This window comes from Dipodomys spectabilis, unplaced genomic scaffold (assembly GCF_019054845.1).
Source record: "Dipodomys spectabilis isolate Male_0828 unplaced genomic scaffold, ASM1905484v1 ptg000050l, whole genome shotgun sequence".
In the NCBI taxonomy this organism is placed as follows: domain Eukaryota; kingdom Metazoa; phylum Chordata; class Mammalia; order Rodentia; family Heteromyidae; genus Dipodomys; species Dipodomys spectabilis.
In genome coordinates this window covers 7,251,385-7,273,699 of record NW_024870727.1, presented here as the reverse complement: position 1 = coordinate 7,273,699, position 22,315 = coordinate 7,251,385, and the positions used below count along the sequence as shown (strand labels likewise).

The 22,315-nt window shown below is 45.1% G+C and overlaps 1 protein-coding gene and 1 non-coding gene across 3 annotated transcripts in view; both read left to right on the top strand.

Annotated features, from left to right (window-relative positions):
• The window catches only part of Fndc3b (fibronectin type III domain containing 3B), a 279,369-nt gene that overhangs the window by 218,239 nt on the left and 38,815 nt on the right, over nt 1-22,315 (top strand). For both annotated transcript variants that reach the window (XM_042678836.1, XM_042678837.1), the window contains exons 12-18: nt 11,590-11,714; nt 12,897-13,071; nt 14,963-15,049; nt 16,427-16,565; nt 18,465-18,536; nt 18,926-19,044; nt 20,964-21,069. In XM_042678836.1, coding sequence (XP_042534770.1) covers nt 11,590-11,714; nt 12,897-13,071; nt 14,963-15,049; nt 16,427-16,565; nt 18,465-18,536; nt 18,926-19,044; nt 20,964-21,069 — 823 coding nt within the window. The remainder of the gene's footprint in view (nt 1-11,589; nt 11,715-12,896; nt 13,072-14,962; nt 15,050-16,426; nt 16,566-18,464; nt 18,537-18,925; nt 19,045-20,963; nt 21,070-22,315) is intronic.
• LOC122107315 lies at nt 21,973-22,107 on the top strand. Its single transcript, XR_006147336.1, has one exon. It is a non-coding gene; the product is annotated as a small nucleolar RNA SNORA58 (small nucleolar RNA).

The window sequence follows — 22,315 nt, the reverse complement described above, 5'->3', positions numbered from 1 at the left end:
ACACTGATCATGATGCATTGTACCCATAAAACTGATACGTGGAATCAAACCCTTCTGTACAACTACTTTAAGATTAAAAACAGAACAAGAGGAAGAAGAAAATAAAGAAAAAATAACCGGATGGAATTCCCAGGATGGAATTTTGATGCAGGATGTTGTTTTCTGTGAAAGCTGGCTGCATCGAAGCAGCTTGACTTCCAAGTTCGAAAAGACAGTGATCCATTGTTGTCAGAATGCTTGTGAATAGCTGATATGTACAGATTGGCCAAATCTCAGACTTATCTGGGACACTCTACCTGCAAGGTGGATCTCATTTGTAAAGGCTTTGGTTAGAAAAATGAAGGCTCCTCTGTAGCCCTCTTAGATGGTTACAGACAGTCGAGAAGGCTAGATGGGAGCTGTCATTATGTCTCCTCTTCCCCCTCCTCCAGGAGAAGAGTGGAAGCTCAGTGCCACCCTGCTTCTATGTGTTGACCTGATGTGTTTGTTTTCTCTCATGTCTTGATGTTTTCTAGATAAACTTTACTAACAAGAGGAGTGTGTGTGTGTGTGTGTGTGTGTGTGTGATGTCTGTCTGTCTGTCTGTCTCTTGTGGATTTTGCTGCTTCTCTGCTTGGAACTGTGATCAACTAAGTTCAGGAGGTCAGCAAGCTTCAGCACTTAACTGGGAAGGTCTCCCTAGCTCTGCAGAAAATGGCTGTGGTGACTCAGGTGCTCGCTGCTCCCCTGAGAGGGGTGTGTGTGTGTGTGTGTGTGTGTGTGTGTGTGTGTGTGTGTGTGTGTGTGTGTGTGTGTGTGTGTGTGTGTGTGTGTGTGTGTGTGTGTGTGTGTGTGTGTGTGTGTGTGTGTGTGTGTGTGTGTGTGTGTGTGTGTGTGTCTGTGTGTCTGTGTGTGTGTCTGTGTGTGTGTCTGGGGCTTGGACTCAGGACCCGCACTGTCCCTCTGTCCCTTATATTTTTGCTGAAGGCTAATGCTGTACTATTTGAGCCACAGCTCCACTTGTGGCTTTTGGGTGACTTATTGAAGATAAGCATCTCACACCTGTGAACCATTAATCCTCAGATCTCAGCTTCATGAGTAGCTAGAATTACAGGCATGAGCCACCAGTGCATGGCTATTCGGTAGTGTATTTGCTTTATAGTCTACTTCTCTTAGCCCATTTATAAAGACTAAACAATGGTTTTATTGAGTATCCTGGCATGGAGAATAGATAAAAAGATGACAAGGTCATTTCTGCTCATGATTTTGGAAGTGAAATTTCTGACCAGACAATCTAGCAGTGTGTGAGTCTAAACTTGAACGTAAGCTGGCGGTCAGTAGCCCTCCTGAGAACAGGTTCCTCATGCTGGTCTCTGAGTTCCATAGTCTCACTTTACCCAGGCATTGGCTGCAAGGAAGGAAACCAAACGTTCAAACAGCACCTGGCCTGCAAGAAGTGTAGCTCCACGAGGCCTGTGCTGGCCCTCTGAAACCTGTTGGTAGATTCTGGTACCAGATGTTGCCCAAGTAGGGTACAGAAAGATTGTGAGGTGCCTGAGGAGAGTGTCACTGCCTGAGATGAACAGGGGTGAGCTCAAAGGAGATCTTACTCAGGAGGAATGAAGTATTGCAGTCCTAGTGAGAGTATATTCTTTTGCTCAATTTATAGTCAAAGGAGAAGCCACCTTTACGTCTGCTAAGATCTACAGAGCTGCACTGAGCTAACCATCTTTGAAAGATCTGTCTTGAGCAGAAGCTTAACCACATGGTCATCTCCTGAGAACCAGGGAAGGCATGGCTTGAGGCTGGAGAACAGTCCTGGCCCTGCCATCATGCATTCAAGTTCATTGTCACAGAATCCACATGCTGTTTCTCCAGATGACTTGATAAGAGTTCACTAGCTACCCATTCTTCACTAATGACTCGATAGTCCCTTAGTGGAGTAAATGACGATGGAGCAAGGAAAACTGCAACTTTCAGGCGTCCCCGGTTTCTCAGCTGGTCTCAGTTTTAATTTTCACCTGCCATGAGTCGTTTGGGGTAACCTGAAATGGTAGCTGGCCAAGGACCCACACTGGAATGACTGTGATAAGTCTTAAGGTTCAGGGCTTTCCTTGGTGATTGAGAATGGGCCCTGCACTGCTGCAGCCCTCCGGCCTCTGATTCCTCCCATAGGTGGCTCCATTTCAAGCAGAAAGAACCGCACACTTGTTAGGCAGGGCTCTTACTTGAGCCATGCCCCCAGTCCCAGAGGGTTTAGTTTTAACCCTTTCTACTTGGTTACTCCTGTGTGTGTGTGTGTGTGTGTGTGTGTGTGTATTGGTTCTGTGGTTTGAATGTAAGGCCTCTCACACTTGTTTACTTTCTCAAAGCTGTACCACTTGAGTCACACCTCCACTTCCTGCTTTTTGGTAGTTAATTGGAGATAAGAGTCTCATAGACTTTTCTGCCCATGCTAGCTTCGAACCTTGATCCTCGGATCTCAGTCTTTTGCGGTGGCAGGATTGCGGGCACCCAGCTGATTATCGGTTGCTGATTGTTGATCTTCCTGACTCCACCTCCATGTTTATTTTAATCTGTTAGTAATCAAAATGACAGAAGGTAACCTGAAACTTCTAAGAGGTTATTTCTGCTATATTTCAGCATTGTGCCTATTACCTACCAGTTACCTCCTACCTGGGCCCTGGGCCCTCTTGGCAGCCTTTCTAGCTCACTTGCCCTTATGCCACTTCTAGCTGGACTTCTTGACACATGTTGGTATCTAGTGGAACAGGAGATTTGGAGGACCCAGACACCACTAAGGTAGGGAGGAACTTTAGGAAAATAGTGGACAGCCATTGCATGGGATCTCGTAATTGTCTGCTCCATCTGTGTTGAGGTTCCCAAATAGATGAAAAACAATTTTTTTTGAAAACTTGGGGAAGGGGAACATATTTCATGGTCACATAGGAACTTGCCTTTCCAATTTAGGGGAGGAAAAAGCAGGTTGTGTAAGGGAAGCATGTTTGGAGTCTGAGCGTCAAAGTTTTACTCTAAAATACTGCTTTCATTAATTGTGCTAGGCAAATGTGGCAGTGTGGTAGCCGGTCACTCAGAGCAAAACCTGAGTCTCCTAAGATGGCACCATGAGTGTGTGCCATGGATTCATGGTGACGTTGTTTAATTGGTGATGTGGTGTTGATCCACAGAGTCCCGGATTAGTGTTTGTGTGGTCTGTGTGTTCCTCACTGGTTAGGGGGACCTCAAACAAGCAACTGGGCCTCTGAGCCTCAGTCTCTCCACTTGCAACACCATGCTGGTATGTCAGGGCTGCTCAGATTACCTGGGCACATAGCAGATGCACTGTTTTGTTCAAGTGCGCTTCAGTAGATGTTAAGATGTGAGGTAGGACAGCAGTTAAGACTGTTTGAAGAGAATGTGATAGAAGGAATTTAAGCAGGAGTCCTGGGGCCTACGTTGCTGGTTTGAACTGAACAGAAACTGATTACCAGTGCAGTCCGTAGATGTAAATATGTCATTGGCACAACTTTCTGCCATGACATGTAAGGGACATGTGGAAGATCCAGGCAAAAGAAAAATCACCTTGTGAGAATAAGATAGGTAAAGTTCCCCTGGATCGCTGTGACTCAGCTGGCCCAGAAAAGAAGTTCACATCCACATCTGGTTTCCTGGTGACTAAAGAGCCAACACAGCTGTGAAACTAAGAACAATCTAACCATAGAAACGAAGGCAAACACAGCATGAAGTCATATGACATAAAAGGCCAACGGCAAGGTAGAGCCCGAGAGGAGGCATCAGCAGGCCAGGCCTGGCCATAGCTGGCAGTTCTACTGTAAAAACTTCCTGGAACCATTGCCAGCCCCACAGGGAAGCTTCTAGAACATCTGATTCTAGAGAGTCTAGGCTAGCTCATGGAAAGACTAAGCTTGTTCCAGAGGAGAAGGTTGGTACCTTGGTTATCAGTTAAGCCCCTGTGCAAGTTTGGGTGTTGGCACCTGGTATTGATGGTCTCTCAGCGTTGCTTGTCACTGGTGGATGTGCACACGGCTTTCTGATATGCCTGGCATTCTGGGCATGTAGAGGTAGAGCATTAGCAAGCAAGAGTGACTGACCAGGAGCCATCCTGGGAACTGGATGCACTCTGTCTATGCAGTCGGCCACACTACCTGAGGTTGAACAGTGTGTTGGCTCCATGAAGAATACCAGAAAGGTTGGTTTCTATTCTCTGACCCAGCACCAGCACCTGGCTGGAGTGGGCAGGAAACTAGCCCTTGTGGGGACTGGGGAGTTGGGGAAGGGTAGGATTCATCAGACACTGTCCACCAAGGACACCAAGGTCCTAGGCTGGAAGTGTAACCTGCCCCATATGGTGGCCAGTGTTTGGCTGTGTCACATCCAAGGGTGGATTCATAGAAGCAAAGGAAAGGGAAAGGAAGTCAGCCCAGAAAGACTTTACAACTCAAACACCAAGTTAACAAAGAAGAGACCCCACTTTTAGGACCTACAGCCCCAGAGATGGCGGGCCCACAGCAGACTTTATGTGGGAGCTCCTGTCTGAGATGAAATTGTAAAGACTCATGCTGGCCCCTGGCATCCAGTAGTTTGATTGTTATGTTTGCCATGCCTGCCGGTTGCCAGCTGGACATCAGCCACCGTGGACCTTGGCTCGTTGAATGGCCCAGGCCATCCCTTGGTTCATTTGTGAGTTACATAGGCAGCTTGTCCTAAACCTCCCTACCTGATCCTTTCCCTTTCCCTGGGACACATTGATCTTACCACTTATCCCCAAGTGAACCTAATATTTGGAGACATATATAGGAAAGTTACAGCCGCTTTTTTCAATCAGAGGACCTGATGATCCTCCCACGAAGAGTACAGTTAGTATTCCAGACGATGGAAGGGTACTTCGTGACACACAGCCACAAGCCACTCCACCCCTTTCTTTGCCAGTGTGCCTCTTTACTAAGGCATCGCTGAGAAGAGCGAGGCTTGGCACAAGGAACCTTTGAGTCCTCTCAGATATAGTATACCCCACTTTACTGTTATACACCCCATCTTATACATAGCCAGCTGACCACACACGCGCAGTATTTATCGTCGATGTTGCCTGGGTTTGGCTGGTGTGGAACAACTTCTAAATATAGGCACAGAAGCAGATGAAATCTTACAACCTGGCCAGAGTTCAGTTGGCCAATATAACGTAATTTTTTTTAATTGTAAAGGTGGTGTACAGAGGGGTTACAGTTACATAAGTCAGGTAATGAGTACATTTCTTTTTGAGCAGTGTCACCCCCTCCCTCATTTCCTCTCATTTTCCTCTCCTTTCCCCTTCTCTCCCTAACTTTAGTTTTCATTTGATTTATCATTTTCTGACAAGTTGATCTATGCCATCAGAAAGCATGCCCAGCCCAGAATCACGTTGTCCATGTCTGGGTCTAGCAGTCCTGAGCCATAGGCACAGTCACGATAACTGATAACCAGATTTGTTTCTCAGCTAGTAATCCATCTTCGTATGCACAGCTCAGAAAGGCAGCTCTTCCCAGAACAACCCATACGAAAGGGAAATCTCTGGAACAAGAACACAATTTAAGAAAACACCCTGCCAGTCAGAAAGTCTGCTAGCACATGGCCAAAGCAAACTGGGTCACCTGTATTCTAGCTGTCTCAGTTGACTCTCTTTCTCTCTCTCTCTCTCTCTCTATCTCTCTCTTTCTCTCTCTCTCTCTCTCCATGTGTGTATGTGGAATGAAGGTGTAAATAGGAACAAGGGATCAGTTCCAGTTTAATTTTAATACAATTAAATACAATTAATAGCAGTCAGCATCATCTTCTAGTGCCAGTAGTGTTGGACATAGCCACTTGCAGTGGTGTGAGTGCCAGGCTGATTGGCAGTGTTATCCAGGGCACCCTCAGCCCCAAAGTCTGAAGAACTATGCTTGCAGGAAGATAGGATTCAGAATTCTATGCATTTTATGCATAGAACCAGCATGGAGGTATTAATTTCCTTAATGAAAACCCAGCTCATGTAGATGATTCCTCCTCCCAAGTACTGAAGATAGGCGTCAGGAGGACACAGGCTTGAAAATCCTTTTTTTTTTAAGGGACTACAAATTTCCTTTAAAAAATTATTTAGTTATTAAGTTTAATTTTTGACTGTAGATAGAAAGAAAATCAAGTAATAAAAGGGGTAAAGGAGAAAATAAAAACAAGTTCCTTAAAATAGTTAAAAATCTTTTGTATTATTTATCCTCAAATTTTACTTCAATGTGATACAATGTATGTATATGAAAATAGAATGAAATCTATTATTTAGATAGTTAATACACACTAATATCAAAAAAAATGGCATAGTGTTAAGGCATTTTTTCCCCCTTTGAGAAAGAAGATCCTTGTCCCTGAATTGTGTCATACCTTACACGTTTTCGAAGATCACTCTTGAGATGTAATCATGTAAGAGTGTCCATTGTAAATATTTACCATGCTCCCTTCCCTCACCCCTGTATGTCCAGGACAGGTCTGTCATCATGCCTGGGATCCTTGACTGAATGTGTGACCCTCTGAGATGTAAGCAAGGACAAGGTCTTTGCAGGTGCTGACAGCACACTGTGTTCTGAAGGTGGGGGTTCTCCCTCAGAGATGGCAATTGCCTTTAGTAGGTGCATCCAATGTGACACAAGGCCCCGGGGAACACAACATGCATAACCCAGGCCAGGTGAACCCTGGACAAATAGACTTGCAATGACAGTAGGGATGTGGGAATGGAAAATAAGCTGACCAATGGGGTCTAACATGTGGATTATACATGGTGAGAATGCAGAGAAAGAGGTAATCAGAAATGGGAAGGATGGCCCTGATAGTCATGAACATAAGACTAGCAATTCTGAGGTGTGTGTGTGTCTGTATGTGTGTCTGTCTGTCTGTCATGGGGCCTGAACTTGGCCTTGAGGCTGTTCCTGAGCTCTTTGGCCCAAGGCTAGCACTCTACCACTTTGAGTGAAAGCACCACTTCCAGTTTTCTGGTGGGTAATTGGAGATAAGCATCTCAAGGACTTTCCTGGCCAGGCTGGCTTTGAACCAGTCCTCAGATCTCAGCTTCTTGAGTAGCTAGGATTCTAGGCGTGAGCTACCAGCACCTGGCTAATTCTGAGATTTATTTCCTGGAGAGCAGTTTTGACCAGAAGGCAAGGATGACACCCGGTGCTGGTCAGGACATAGCTCCCCTGGGGTGATCAGTGTGGATGGATAGTAGATGAACAAAGATGGGTATTCTGCTGCGTGAGAAGAGGAACCCCCAAGCCTGGAGAGTGAACTAGGCCCGGCGCATAATGCTTTCCCCAATGCCAAATCACACACCTGGAGGCTAATCTGCATGCAGTTGGCTTGCAAGCCAAGATTTCTCCACATTCTAGAAAAGATTACCCTTGCCCTCAAGTGAACTCGGGGCGAGCTGTGCAAACAAGCGCTTGGGCATGCCCAAGACTATGAAGTGGAAACAAGCCAGTCAGCCCTGAAAGTCAGCCCTCCTCCATTTTTTTTCACTGCCAGGCTAGGCCGGTAAAGTTAGGCCTGAACCACTCCGGACTTTAGATAAGTTCATGTCATAGTAGGTCAGTAACCTAATGGCCAGGCGTTCCCAGTGACCAGAAGTGTGGGCTGTGGTCTCCTCATGGGTTTTTCTAATTGAGGTGGTTCCTCCTTCTTTGCAAGAATGGGGAACCCCAGAGCTCATCGTGGGGTTCTCACGCCCCACTACCTGCCCTCCAGGGTGTCAGTGGGTAGTCCGGGGTTGCTGGGATTGCTCTTGGGCACCAGCCACATCCTGTGCCCACCCTTTGCATCAGTCTGCGTATCCTTTCCTCTTTCTGACACACAAGTGACCTGGCACTAGTACCTGATCAGAATGAGGCCTGGCCACGACTGGCCCTGCTCCACCTGTGTTTGACCAGATCACCGGTGACAGCAGGCCTCAAAAGCGGCAGCATGGTGCCCGTTTCAATTAGAGAATTCGGCCCGAGGCTGATTTCACATATTGAAATGTAAGATTTCTAGGTTAAGCTAAGTACCTCAGTAATCCTGTGGGTTTAAAATATAGTTTATGAGGAGGAATGTGGCATCTATCATAATCTCTCAAATTGCTTTAGAGCCACACTACATGTGTAAAATGTCAAAGCAAGGATTTGCTATCCAGAAAGCTTTACTGACAGTAACAGCTTGGACATATTTAGTTTCTGATAAACAGTGATAAACTTTCCCATTATCAATCAGTTTATGTGACTCTTTCAATCTTCTATAGCATTCTATCTTTTCTATCCTGTTTGTCAAGAGTAACAGGGCAGTATTTTATTTGTAAATACTGTCTGTCAGCCAGGAACTGGTGGCTCATGCCTTAGTCCTAGCTACTCAGGAGGCTGAAATCTAAGGATCATAGTAAGAAGCCAGCTTGGGGAGAAAAATTCTGTGATTCTTACCTCCAATTAACTAATAAAAAGTTAGAACTCAGCCGGGCGCTGGTGGCTCACACCTGTAATCCTAGCTACTCAGGAGGCTGAGATCTGAGGGTCTCGGTTCAAAGCCAGCCCGGGCAGGAGAGACCGTGAGACTCCTATCTCCAATAAACCACCAGAAAACCAGAAGTGGCGCTGTACCTCAAGTGGTAGAGCGCTCGCCTTGAGCTGAAGAGCTGAGGGACAGCGCCCAGGCCCAGAGTTCAAGCCCCACAACCGACAAAAAAAAAAAAAAAAAAAAAAGAACTCACATAGTAGAGCACCAGCCTTGAGCAAAAAAGGCAAGCAAGAGTATGAAGCCCCAAGTTCAAGACACACACACACACACACAACGTAATAATATATTTTTCTTTCTGTGTGTCCCTTTCAGATTAAACTCCATATCCTACATGAATCTTTTCTTGTGCCTGAGATATTTTGTTAACCTGCTTTCTATTCTTTTTGCTCTATTCTCAAGACTTCTAAAATATTTCCCACAAGGTTTAAGTTTATAAAATATTGCACTTACTTACTCAAACATTACGGACATTGTTCCTAAAATTATATTCCAAGGTTCCCATAACTCTGGAGCTCTCTACATGTTCCTAAGTTCCAGGCATATAGTAGTATATCTCAGAAGGGTTAAGATGGGTAATTCATCGTGCATTTAGTTGGAGCAATTATTCTGGATACTGAAGTAGAATTGGTTTGGTTTGGTTTGGTTTTCGTCTTGGGGCTTGAATTCAAGGCCTGGGTGCTATCCCTGAGCTTTTTTGCTCAAGGCTAATGGTTCTACCACTTCTGGCTTTCTGGTGGTTAATTGGAGATGAATCTCATGGACTTTCTTGCCTGGCTGGCTTTAAACAGTGATCCTCAGATCTCAGCCTCTTGAGTAGCTAGGATTACAGACGTGAGCCACCACGGGCTAGTAAAGAAAATGCTTTGAAGGTCCTGCAATTCCTCTTCCTGGATTCTTGAGTGAGTACCACCCTTTTAAAATAGAAGTCTACTTTCCTGCTTTTGGTGTCTCTCCCCTCTTTCTTATTTAGGTCATAGACAGTCTGCATTGTACAGTATAAAAACCAATTAACCTAGTAAGAAAAGACCAACTTTATTTCTTGGCTGTAGGGCTGCCAAGATGAAACAAAGACATAGGGAAAAGGAAGCATTGAGGAGGAGCCAGCATGGGTTTTGGAAGGGAGAATAGCTTCTGCTGAGTTCAGAAATAGAGGAGCAATAGCAGCAGACCTTGCTTCGGCCTGAAATGAATGCAGAACACACCAGGAGTCTTGTGAAGCATAATCAGACACAGGTACTAATCATGCAAATCTGCGCACAAATAGTTTTCCTATGAATAAATCAGCAGCATCGACCTTGGCATTCAAGGTTAAATAAGCACACAGTGGCCTCGATCAGCGTTCCCATAGTTTTCTTACACTCACCTCTCAACTGAGCCATATTTAACCCTAACAAAATGAGCTTTAGGACTTCCATTGCCTTTGCTGGAAAAAGTTCTGCTTTTCCTCGTGAGGAGATGGGATTGGATGGTGAACAGGACTATGGTCTAGTTTTTCCTAGTCTGATGATCACACTGGCTCCATCCACGTATTTTATTTTGAATTACACATCCCTTGGAATGTGCTCTAGTGATAAACATTTGGAAACCTGCTCAGAGATGCTCAAATGTGCCAAGGGGGGAAATGTGTTTGCTTTTGGTTCTTTATAAAATACACTGAGAACTTCAAACATATTCCTGAAGGCCCAAGGTTTCACTAGTGAGAAGACTGTCCACTGTCGGCTGTGATTTGCTGTTGCATGCACAGCAATAAGTTATATGATGTGATGGATTATGGGTAGGAAATTTTCTCCTAGCACATGGCTCACAGGAGTGTACCATCCTTCTGAGCACTACATAATACAGCTATGTGTTGTCCTTACTGCGAATCTATTTAGATACCGTACTGGGCTTATTTTTCTCTTAAGTGATATGAAGTATCTTGGAAAGATAAGAGACTTAGAGTGACTGCAATACATCTAAATGAGTTCTGTCAATGTTCTGAAGGCTTGTAAGGGATCAGTTCATTTCTTCAAGTACTGATTGAGCTCAATTTGTGTAAAACACGAGGAAAGCGGGTATGAGTCAGGTGAAGCAGGCATACGGGACTCTGGTATTCAGGGACCAGTGAGCAAACAGCTGGGCGTCACTGGGATGTGTGGGGTGGGGATGGCCAGGGCCACAGTTGCAGGAGAGAGGAGACAAGTCCAGTGTGTCCCCGAGGCTGTCCAGGCTGGTCTTCAGTATATGGGAAGGCCTGGAAAGACCACAGTCCTAGCCAGCCATCCCTGCAGTGGGCACCCAAGTGAAGAAGGGGGGTCTTAGAGATGGTGATCCTTAAGTGAAGCATACTTTGTACCTGAAAGGGCTTTATATGCGTACTACAAGTATAGATAGGCACTGGCAGCCCACACCTGTAATCCTGGCTACTCAGGGGGCTGAAATCTGAGGATCAAGGTTCAAAGCCAGCCCAGGCAGAAAAGACTGGGAGACTCTTATCTCCAATTAACCTGCAAGGACCTAGAAGTGGAAGTGTGGCTCAAGTGGTAGTGCACCAGCCTGGAGTGGAAAAAAGAAAAAAAAAGCAAGAGTGTAAGGCCCTGAGTTCAAGCTCCAAGGACCAGCACCATAAAAATCAAATAAGTAAAAGAAAGAAATCCAAGTACCCGTGGATGACCCTTGGCACGGAACTTCCTGTGCTGCCTTTCTTTACGTTAAGGATGAGATTTCACCCCGGAGTTCTTTCTGTGCTACATGGATCCTTTCATGTAAACTTTCCTTCTGTTGGCTGTGTTCATTCGGACTAGGAAATTAATTTTAGTTTTAAATTGCTCCTTCGCTTACCTATGGTTTTTTTTTTTTTTCCCAAAGAGTTGAACGCATATCATAGTATCAGAATGATACCCATTAATTTGGGCAAGGAGGATGCATTGGTGATAACTTTCAGTTTTGGAGTGACTCAATCAGTGAGCCAAGTCTAGTGATAACTGAACAGTGCAAAAGAAGCCTCACCCTGTGGTGCTGAGGGCAGAAGAAAGACCTTGCATGCGTTGTCTTCCTATTTCCTTGTAGGGGAAGAGAAGCAGTGGGTTCCGACAGTGCTTCTTTGGGAGCCAGAAGCACTGCAAGCTGACCAAGCTGTGCCCGGCCGTGGGCTACACGTTCCGGTTAGCCGCTCGGAATGACATCGGCACCAGGTATGATGCTGGCTTCTCTCAACTTCCAACTTGGAGGCCATGTGTCTGGATGTCCTGTCATATTGCCAGAAGGCATAAGGAAACCTGCTGCCCTCCACAGCTGCACATTCTCTGCCAGGAAAGCCTCCTTTGTTGGGAAAGACCTGTGGAAGGGATAAAGTCACTCTGGCCTTTCTGCGGCCTTCTGCGAAGACCCCATTAGGGGTCTCTGAAAACAGAGATGAAAGAGACAGGCAGCTTTTGAAAGGAACCCTGTAAAGGCATGAGTACTTCAGATCTTACATCTTTTTATTTTTATTCCAAACCCTTTATTCAGTTACCTTTTCCAGTTGTGCTTGGGGTGCTGGCTAGCCATAGTTCTCAAGCCCGGGGTGGATAGCCCAGGATGGAGAGACTCGGAGCTGTCTTGGTCGCTGATCCCACTTAGGCTGTAGGAGAGGGGGGAGCAGGTGTGTGGCTCCGTGCTCCGTGCTGTGGAGGCTGTGGAAAGGCCACCTTTGGGTCACGCTTGCTGCGCAACTCATGATGAAGGAATGTTTTCTTCTATCACTGCTTATGGAAACATTTCCTTTAAAGATGTGGCCAGCAGCGGCCTCCTACCTTCTCTCCGGCCTACAGAGCCTCTCCCTTTCCTGCTTGGAATTTAACAGAAGTACTTGTCCCAGCCACAGTGATGATTATAGCTTTAGAGCTCCCTAGATAAAAGGTCATATGAATTGGAGATTGCACACACTTTGGAGAAACAACATTGTATCTATTTGTAAAACACTGGAATTGATCATTAGACCATTCTTTGTGCTCACATTGATTTGAAGACCGGTAGTTTTAGCTTGATACACAAGGTTCTAGGCTGTTCTTTCTTATAACTTTGAAGGGGAAACTATATATTGGTCTCCAGTAACTTGGTATGTTTTTCTAAGAGTGGACAATAGGGGGCGATAGAGGAAAGGGAAAGTCGTGGTATTGAATATCACACAGGTCCCTTGTCTGCCCCTTTCTCTCCTTCACGGCCGTGTGTGTGTGTGTGTGTGTGTGTGTGTGTGTGTGTGTGTGTGTGTGTGTGTGTGTGTGTGTGTGTGTGTGTGTGTGTGTGTGTGTGTGTGTGTGTGTGTGTGTGTGTGTGTGTGTGTGTGTGTGTGTGTGTGTGTGTGTGTGTGTCTCACTGTGTTCATTTCTCTCCAGTGGCTATAGCCAGGAGGTGGTGTGCTACACCTTGGGGAACATCCCGCAGATGCCCTCTGCTCCAAGACTGGTTCGGGCTGGCGTCACGTGGGTCACGTTGCAGTGGAACAAGCCAGAAGGCTGTTCACCCGAGGAAGTGATTACCTACACCCTGGAAATCCAAGAGGAAGAACACGTAAGGTTTACAAATCGTGCATCCCGTGCAGGTTCTGTGTAAGAGCATTATGATAGCCCTCACAAAAAGGTGCTAAAGAGCCACTTGCCAGATTACCACCACTACCAAAGGCTAACCTGCACTTCCCTATCTTGGTAAATGGTGTCCCCTCCTTGTAGCTGGGGAAGACAGAGTTCCATGAACTTATCCTTCTCTCTGTATATAATTACTCAGCAAATCCACAAATCATTCTTAAGAAATCAATCCTTCAGTAGCCAGGTGCCAGTAGCTCACGCCTATAATCCTAGTGGGTAATCGTAGCTATGCGGGAGGCTGAAAACTGAGGGTCCTGGTTCAAGCTGACCTCAGACTCTTAATTAACCAGCAAAAAAAAAAAAAAAGCCGAAAGTGGGGGTCTGGCTCAAGTGGTAGAGTGTCAGCCTCGAGCAAAAATTCCAAGCCCTGAATTCAAACCTCAGTACCCGCACCAAGAAAAATAATAATGAATGAGAATCTAGAAGTCAAACGTATGTGCAGAGCTAATGTAGTGGTCTCTGAGCCATGTTGTCTCACCCCTGGTTGTGTCAGTGTCCTGTCATTGTCACTCTGTCCCAATCCGCGTGTGTTCTGCACATGATGCCTTCGTGTGGCCACGCCCCGCTGGGCCTATTTCCTGTCTCAGAGCTGCCTTTGTCCCTTCCAGAGGAAAGGCCAGGCCCCCATCCAAGTCCAGATGAGGTCACAGCCACGGTGTCCTTGACCTCTGCCTCCCCTCCCTCCTGTCCCCTGGGTCTCCTGTCACACATCACCTCTGAGGACAAGCCCTCCCCTGGCCACTCTGTGGGAGAGTGCTGTCCAGTCACACCTACCACAAGTGGCACCAGGCACTTGAAATGTATCCACAGACCTAAGGAGCTGCAGTGTTCACCCTATTAAATTTGAGTGTGAAGAGTCACACATGGCTGCCGTGTTTAAGTCACGCCACAGTGGAAAGCAGCACCTCGCTGTCCTGTCTGCTTTTTACCCAGCCTTAGCTTGTGTCCTAAACCACAGACTTTGTGGGGGAGTCAGGTGGGGTGGGGTGCTTTTGATGGCCCTCTAGGTCAGCTGTGTGTATGTGTGCATGTGTTTGTGTGCGTGTGTGTGTGTGTGTGTGTGTGCGCGCGCGTGTGCTGATTGAGCCAGGCTGAATCATATCTCAAAAACACAGATAAGAACCTGGTGCCCAGAAGTTGTGCCGCAGTATTTGATGAATGAATAGATGCTTGATAGAAAGTAAATGAACTCTCTTGAGGGAGGTTTATCCTTCCCATCTAAACTACTGTTTCTCTCTTGGTCAGAAGAGGGCACTGTTGTACCCAGTAACCTGAGATGCCCTTTTGGGAAGATCACAGTACAAGAAGCTTTTTATTTGTGATAAATACATTATTAAATAATTGTTTTCAAGTATTTACTGCTTTGAAACAATGAAGTTGGCCAGAGCCAGGGGAAATGACAATATAATAAAATGATTTGTTTTGCTTATTTTTGGAGATAGGACTGTAGATTGAACTCTAGGTAATTGCATTTTTGTTTGGCTTTTTCATTCACTTGAACCTCACCTCCATTTCTGGCTTTTCGGTGGTTAATTGGAGATAAGCATCTCACAGATCCTTGTGCCTGGGCTGGGTTTGAACCATGATCCTCAGATCTCAGCATCCTGAGTAGCTAGGATTACAAGCATACGCGCCAGTGCCTGCTGAAACATACCTGAATCTCCAGTGCTGTGTGTGGCACCTGGGGCTTCTGATACTCTCTGAAGCTCTGCCAGATTTGTCCCCCTGCCTAGAGTAGGAGGAGGCTACATGTGAGTTCTATAGACCATGCCCAGAGTCGGTGATGCTGATGTTTCTTTCTGGCTTTTCCTTCTCAGGATAACCATTTCCACCCAAAATACACTGGAGAGGATTTAACCTGTACTGTGAAAAATCTCAAAAGAAGCACACAGTATAAATTCAGGGTGAGTTGATCACTTTGGTTACCTAAAGTAGTAGTAGTAGTAGTAGTAGTAGTAGTAGTTATTAGTAGTAGTAGTAATATTACTGTTTATCATTTCAAAAGAAGCATCCTGGTTAAAAAAAATAAAAGTTCACATTTGTGGCCTCTTCCATGTTCAAACTAGCATTGGTATTTTAATAGACATCCCCCATTTTAATTTTAAACTGTACTATTGAGACTGAAAATTGTCCTAATGTATATTGCATAACAGCACAGCCAGGTGGCCTGGCTGGAAATAGCAAGCCCGGTGAGAGTGTACCTGTGCCTCTCATGTAGAGCCAAGTGGTTTAATTTGGTTTCTAGTAGTCACTCGGTAAATCTTTTGTCAAATTATCCCACGGAAAGAACGATTTGCTACCAAAAATTCCTTCCTTTGTCCACAAGATGGCACTGTCCTACTCCTAAATAAATTGCATCATCTTACCAGGTTTTCCCACCTTGTTTTTCCTTCCATTATACAATAGGATGTAGTTAATAATGTACTGATTTTTTTTTCTATGTCTTCTTCAGAAGACACAAATACATTCACCTAAAAACTACCTATGATTTTATCTTTAGTGTTTACTAAAATGTTTAATGTTTACCAGAATATACAGACCATAAGTGGTCACGAATAAGGACTATTAAATTAATACTTGACTTTAGAGGTAGAAACTGTGTGACTGTGTATGTATTTCACTCTGGGTTTCTGAGGACCTTGATCTTGCAGTGTTAAAAAGTCATGTGCATTATGGTGGATGAGTGGATCAAGAAAATAGTGTGTGTGTGTGATATTCATACAATGGAATTTTAATCATTAGGAAGAATAATATATGTCATTTGCAGGAAAATGGATGAACCTGGAAATAATTGTTAAGTGAAATAAAGTCAAGCTCAGAGAGACAAATGGTGCATGTTTTCTCTTATATATGAAAGCTAGACATAAATTGTGAAAGTGTGTACAGGGCCATACATACATATACATAAATTAACTAAAGGAAGGGACACCCCCCGGGTGGTACAACTGCTATGAACAACTAACTTATGCTTTTACAAGATGAATACCAGGAGGCTAGAACGTGTGTCACTGAGGATGGTGTCATAGGGAGTTGGGGCAGACACACAGAGAGAAAGGATGGGCAAATGAGTGAGAAAATTCCAGGTATCTATTTGAAAATGGAACCAGGTAACTTGAGAGGAGGGGTGGGGATGAGAGATGGGGAGAGCAATGGATGGAAGGGGTAACACTGAACAAGACTTGTACACATACACTAACATGTCGAATTGAAACCCCTTAAAATGGAACAACGAGTTAATTTTATAGAACATCATCTTGAGTGAATTCTCGGTTGTCTTCCAGCTGACTGCTTCAAACATGGAAGGGAAAAGCTGCCCAAGTGAAGTGCTCGTTTGTACAACCAGCCCTGACCGGCCGGGGCCCCCGACCAGACCCCTCATCAAGGGCCCGGTGACAGCTCACGGCTTCAGTGTCAAGTGGGGTACGGAATGCATTGGTTTCAATAGTGGCATACTGGTAATAATAATACCAAACGCTGATTTGTGAGCATAGGGCGCATTTGGAGCATACAGGTGAGAAGCCCTCCTAATTAGAATAGATACTCGCCTGGGTTGTATTCTAAAATGAAGAAGAGGGATAGATAGAGTAATAGGCTGAATTTGATCAATATGCTATTTATAGGGATATAAAAACTATCACAGTGAAACCTCTCTGTATGATTAACATATGCTAATTTAAAAAAAAAAAAAAGGCAAGCCAGGCACTGGTGGGTCTTGCTTGTAATTCTAGCTGCTCAGGAGACAGATCTGAGGATCACAGTTCAAAACTACCTAGGGCAGGAAAGTCCATGAAGCTCCTGGTCTCGGTTCACGTGATAGAGCACTAGCTTTAAGCAGAAAAGCTCAAGGACAGCACCTAGACCCTGAGTTCAAGTCCCAGGACTGGCACCAAATAAATAAATAAGCAAGAAACAATGAGATTTTCTTTTCTTTTTTTTTCTTTTTTCTTTTTGTCGGTCATGGGGCTTGAACTCTGGGCTTGGGCCCTGTCCCTGCGTTCTTCAGCACAAGGCAAGTGCTCTACCACTTTAGCTACAGTGCCACTTCCAGTTTTCTGGTGGTTTATTGGAGATAAGAGTTTCACGGACTTTCCTGCCCAGGTTGGCTTTGAACCGTGATCCTCAGTAGCTAGGATTACAGGCATGAGCCATTGGTGCCCAGCACAATGAGATTTTAATGTGTTGCTAAATTTTATAACTTAATGGATTCTTAAAGTTTAAAAATCTCATTTATTTATTTCATAGTTTTCCTGAATTACATATTTTCCTCAAAATATTCCTGATTTGGGTATGGAAATGGATCAATATTCTTCAATAGACCACCCTTAAAATGTCAATAGACAAAAATTAATTGAAAAGTTGGCATTGAAGGTGAATTAATTACACAAAAGAAAAATAAAATGAACTGCAAAATTTAAGCATGTCCTCTCAAGTTGGTTTTATCATGCACAGTGTTTGTGTTGCAGTGACACAGGAAGAGTTGTGTCTTCCTGACCTTTGAGCGTAGACACCTCCCTGAACTTAAGGATGGTCTATTGCTGAATGTCATGTGGAGTTTGAGGAGGAAGCCTGGATTGTCTCAAATAACTAGATACAGCTAGTTATTATTGATAGCTAGTCAGAGGATGTAGAGCTGTGTGGTTTTCACTGAGGGCATATAATATATTAACTCAAAGGCAAAAGCAGGAAACATAGAGAAGTCTAAAATACCATCTTACCAACAGCCAAGTGGCATACAGGAGATGGAACCCCTCTGGAGGCTGCCTCAAGGTACCTGATCATGTTGAGATAGAATCACGAGGATGTCTCTTTCCCTGGATGACAAAAGACACACAGAATTACAAATCCTGGTGTGCTTTTTGGTAGACCTAGAATGCGCTTGTCAGAAAATCCTAAGAAATTATTTAACAATACAGTCTTTGACTTCATACTTGTCTTCTGTCTTATGAAGTATGATACACAAGTGGAAATAGTAGGTGAGAGGTGAGAGGAAGTGAATTCCCAAAGGTGTGGTCACTGGGAAACGTCTCTCCCTGTGTAAGCATGGAGACGGTGAGCTGATAGTCAAGACTTCTCAGAGTTCATTCACAGAGTTATGCTTTGAGGCAGTTTTGTGCCCAGAGCATCAAGCTCCCACGGGTAGACATCAGCGGACCGTATTTTGAGCTGTCATAGGGAGGGTCTATGCACAGGCAGGACCCTCCCTCCTTAAGCTACCTGCCTCCTGAGTGAGTTCTCGGGGTCCCAGCTCTGGGGTTGCACCTGGGATGGGGGATTCTCTATAGCCAATCGTGACACAGGAGACATTTGCTTCCTTCCTAGACCCGCCGAAGGACAACGGTGGCTCTGAGATCCTCAAGTATTTGCTGGAGATCACCGACGGCAATTTCGAAGGTAGAGTGAGAGGCAGCTATTCCGTGCACAGGCCACAGCGAGGCCTGCTTTCTAACGTGCTCTGCGCTGTTACGGTGATGGGGCAATCACAGTCCCACAGAAAACCAGTTTGAATCCCATAGTGGCAGCTTTGCCTTTCACACAGAACTCCAGAGAGCAGTTTTTCTATGTCATTTTAAAGCAGAGTTTCTAGTGAATCAAATAAATTTAAGGTTCTCATCTCCAAACTAGTCGTACTTTCTGTGGGAATTCATTGAAGCGGAGGAGAGGGAAGGGGAGGGGAGGTTTCCATGGAGACTATAACTTGTTTCTGACCGTCAGTAATGGTTGATAGTGTTAGGTTTTTATTTATGAGCAGCGTAAACTTACCCATGATTCTTGTCTTACAGCCAACCAGTGGGAAGTGGCCTATAGTGGATCTGCTACAGAATATGTTTTCACCCACCTGAAACCAGGCACTTTGTACAAACTCCGAGCATGCTGCATCAGTACTGGTGGGCACAGCCAGGTGAGTTTGTCTCCAGCTAATAGTACCCTCCTTGATCAAGTGTGGCCAAGCTGCATCGATCATACCAGAATACAATTGCAGGTTCACAATGTATTTTCAAGGGCCAAGCATGCGCCTGTAATCCCAGCCAGTCAGTCAGAGATTGGGAAGACTGTGATCTAGTGCCTGCGCTAGCAAAAAGTGAAAGACCCTACCCGAAGAGTAACTAAAACAGAAGAAGGCTGGGGTTATGGTTCAAGTGGTAGAGCACTTGCCTGGAAAGCGTGAGAAGTCCTGAATTCACATTCCATAACACCAAGGGAGGAACAAGAAATTATCTCACTCATGCCTAGTGTCATGCCATAGTATTACATTAGGAAGTGAAAAATAGACCCTTTCAAATTGTACTTTAGAGGAAGAAAAGATAGGCCCCAAGGATTATCAACTGAATTAACATGGCTACCAGTTCCCTCATCACTTACTTATGCTTCAGGAACATTTGAAAATTGGTTAGGATTTGCATCCACTAAATAAAGGAGACCTGAAAGGAAGTATAGAACTTAAGAGTCAACAAGGCAAGACTTGTGCACACCTGCCAATTCTGTTAAAGGGCCCAAAGGTCCTCTGCTGCCCTCTTCTGGCAAGTAGTGCTAGAGACCCTATAAATCTCTGAGGGCAGCAGCCCTACCTTGGTCTGTGTGACCTTGGCTCTGTGACCTTGGTCTGGCCAGTTAACCTGTCAGGAACCTTCCTCTCAGCCACATGCTGAAGGATAACCTAATAAATGCACATGGAGTACTCTGGACATAAGCTAATGGCATGAAGTTGAATGAGAGGGACATGCTGCTAGAAGATGTGATCCCTTGGAGAGATGCTACTTAACGGTGATGGTTTGAAATCTTCATACTTAGAGAGGGAAGCGGAGATGTTGACTGGCGTCCTGGCACAGGAGAAGGTCTACCATTCTGAAAAATGAACGGGTTTTCTTCCATCAACCCAACTTTAACGTTTATTATTATTTTTGCCCTATCTGCCCACGGCCCCCAAGGAGGTACTGTGCTATCTGCCCTGCCCCGTAGACAGTTAGAAATTCTAAGGCAGAGCCAAAGCTCTCCGGGATGCCTTCTGGGACAGAGGACCTCCAAACCAAGGCACAGAGCCATCATGGTACCTCCTGTGGGAGGGGCTGCGCTGCACACACCTTTACTGCTGGATCTGTAGAGTCTGTGTCCTCTGACCTGGTGCCTGGTCCTTCAGACCCTACTTCCTTAGCTCAGCAGTAGCAGGACCTGCTGGCCCACAGCACACTCTGGTGGCCAACACTGGATTTATTGGCTCTCCTACTCGGTCTCTGGCCAGCCATTTATGGCCCATTCTAAATGTTCACTCAGCCATCATTTTGTGTTCTCTTCTGTCCTCATGAAGGCTCTAAGTTCAATGTAGAGCCGAAGAATTATTTGCTAAAGTTATACAACACTCAAACCTATTGATGTGAGTTCAGAAGTAATCATTCTTGTTTTCAAGTATGCCTCCTGCAGACAGTCTACATTCAAAACACACACATCTGTAATCCTAGCTACTCAGGAGGCTAAGATCTGAGGATCGCAGGTCAAAGCCAGCCCAAGCAGGAAAGTCTATGAGACTCTTATGTCCAATTAACCAGCAAAAGCCAGAAGTGGAGGTATGACTCAGTGGTTGAGTTCCAGTCTTGAGTGAAAAAGCCAAGCAAGAATGTGAGGTCTAGAGTTTAAGTCCTCATACTGGTGCACACACACATCCACATACACACACACGAACACACACATCCACACACTGACATGAAAGTTCTTCTACCCAGGGCACATACAATAATGTCTACACATTCAAACCGTACACCGTGTGGGGTCAGATCTGTGTGCTGTGTTGCGTTTATGAAGAGCTCTCCCCTGTTTCTCCTGCAGTGTTCCGAAAGTCTCCCTGTCCGCACACTGCGCATAGCGCCCGGCCAGTGTCAGCCACCGAGGGTTTCAGGGAGACCAAAGCACAAAGAAGTCCACTTAGAGTGGGGTGAGTGAAGAATCTTCACCTTACCTGGACAGGGGCGGGCAACTGGACTTGACGATTCATGCTTTGTCAATTAACTTCCAAAACTTCCTTCATTTACCTGGGCCTAGATCCCCTCATTCCCTCCCCTTGCTGTTTGGACTGCCAAGGGCTCCCACCCTCCCTCCGTCCCTCATCGGCACCGGGCCCAGCCAACTCCTGCCTTTCTCAGGAATCTTTCTAGATTCCTCAGCTTTGCTGAGAGCTTAAAGCAAGACACGCTTCCCAGGCTGCCGTGGGGGGCGCCCTGACGGGGTGGTGCTGTTGATACTTTCTTTTTTTTCTTGCTTTCTTTTCTTTTTTTAAATTCACCTGAATAGTCAGGGAACTTCCACCTATTTTACTTAGATTTTCATTTTTTTCAAATTCCGACCAGAAAAAGCTATAGTTGGAAACTAGTTACACACTAGTTTTACTCCAAAGGAGTAGGATCGTTCAGATTTACTCCATAAAAGTATGCAATCCTTGGCTGGGAAGGTGGCTTAGTGGCAGAGCGCTTGCCTTGCATGCTTGAGGCCCTGGATTCGATTCCTCAGCACCACATAAGCAAAAAAGAAAAAAGCCAGAAGTGGCACTGTAGCTCAAGTGGTAGAGCGCTAGCCTTGAGCTGAAGAGCTGAGGGACAGCGCCCGGGCCCAGAGTTCAGGCCCCACGACCGGACCCAAAAAAAAAGAACTTTTGATTATTTTTTTACAATTTAAGATCCCAACTTTTATAACTTTTTCTATTCAAAAATTCTCCTTTTCCTTTAGGATGGTGTAGATACAAGTATTTCTGCATGATTTACTGAAACTTCTGTTGACACTTTGCTCATGTGCTTCCTGATGCCATGTAAACCTTTCCTGTTGTTCCCAAAGCTTCTCGCTTAGGCATATCCGTAGACCTTGCCTTACTCGGATCATGGTCAGGTAGGGGGGACAGTGTATGCCAGAGTAATTGGAGTTCATGCCATCTCTTATCAGCTTAATCAGTGGCTTGATAAATTGCAGGACTCCAACATTCACCTGCTTCTTACCCTGTGGTTCTTAGGTTGGAAAATGAGTGACATCAAATCTCTGCTTTTTTATTTCTTTGTTCTAATAAAAATAAAATTAATAAAAGCTTCTGGCCTGATGATTGCAAGTGTCAGTGTGTGGGACTAGCACATTCTCCCCACGTAGCCTAAAGGTAATGAGATACTACGTCACATGGCAGTCTGGAGCTTTGAACC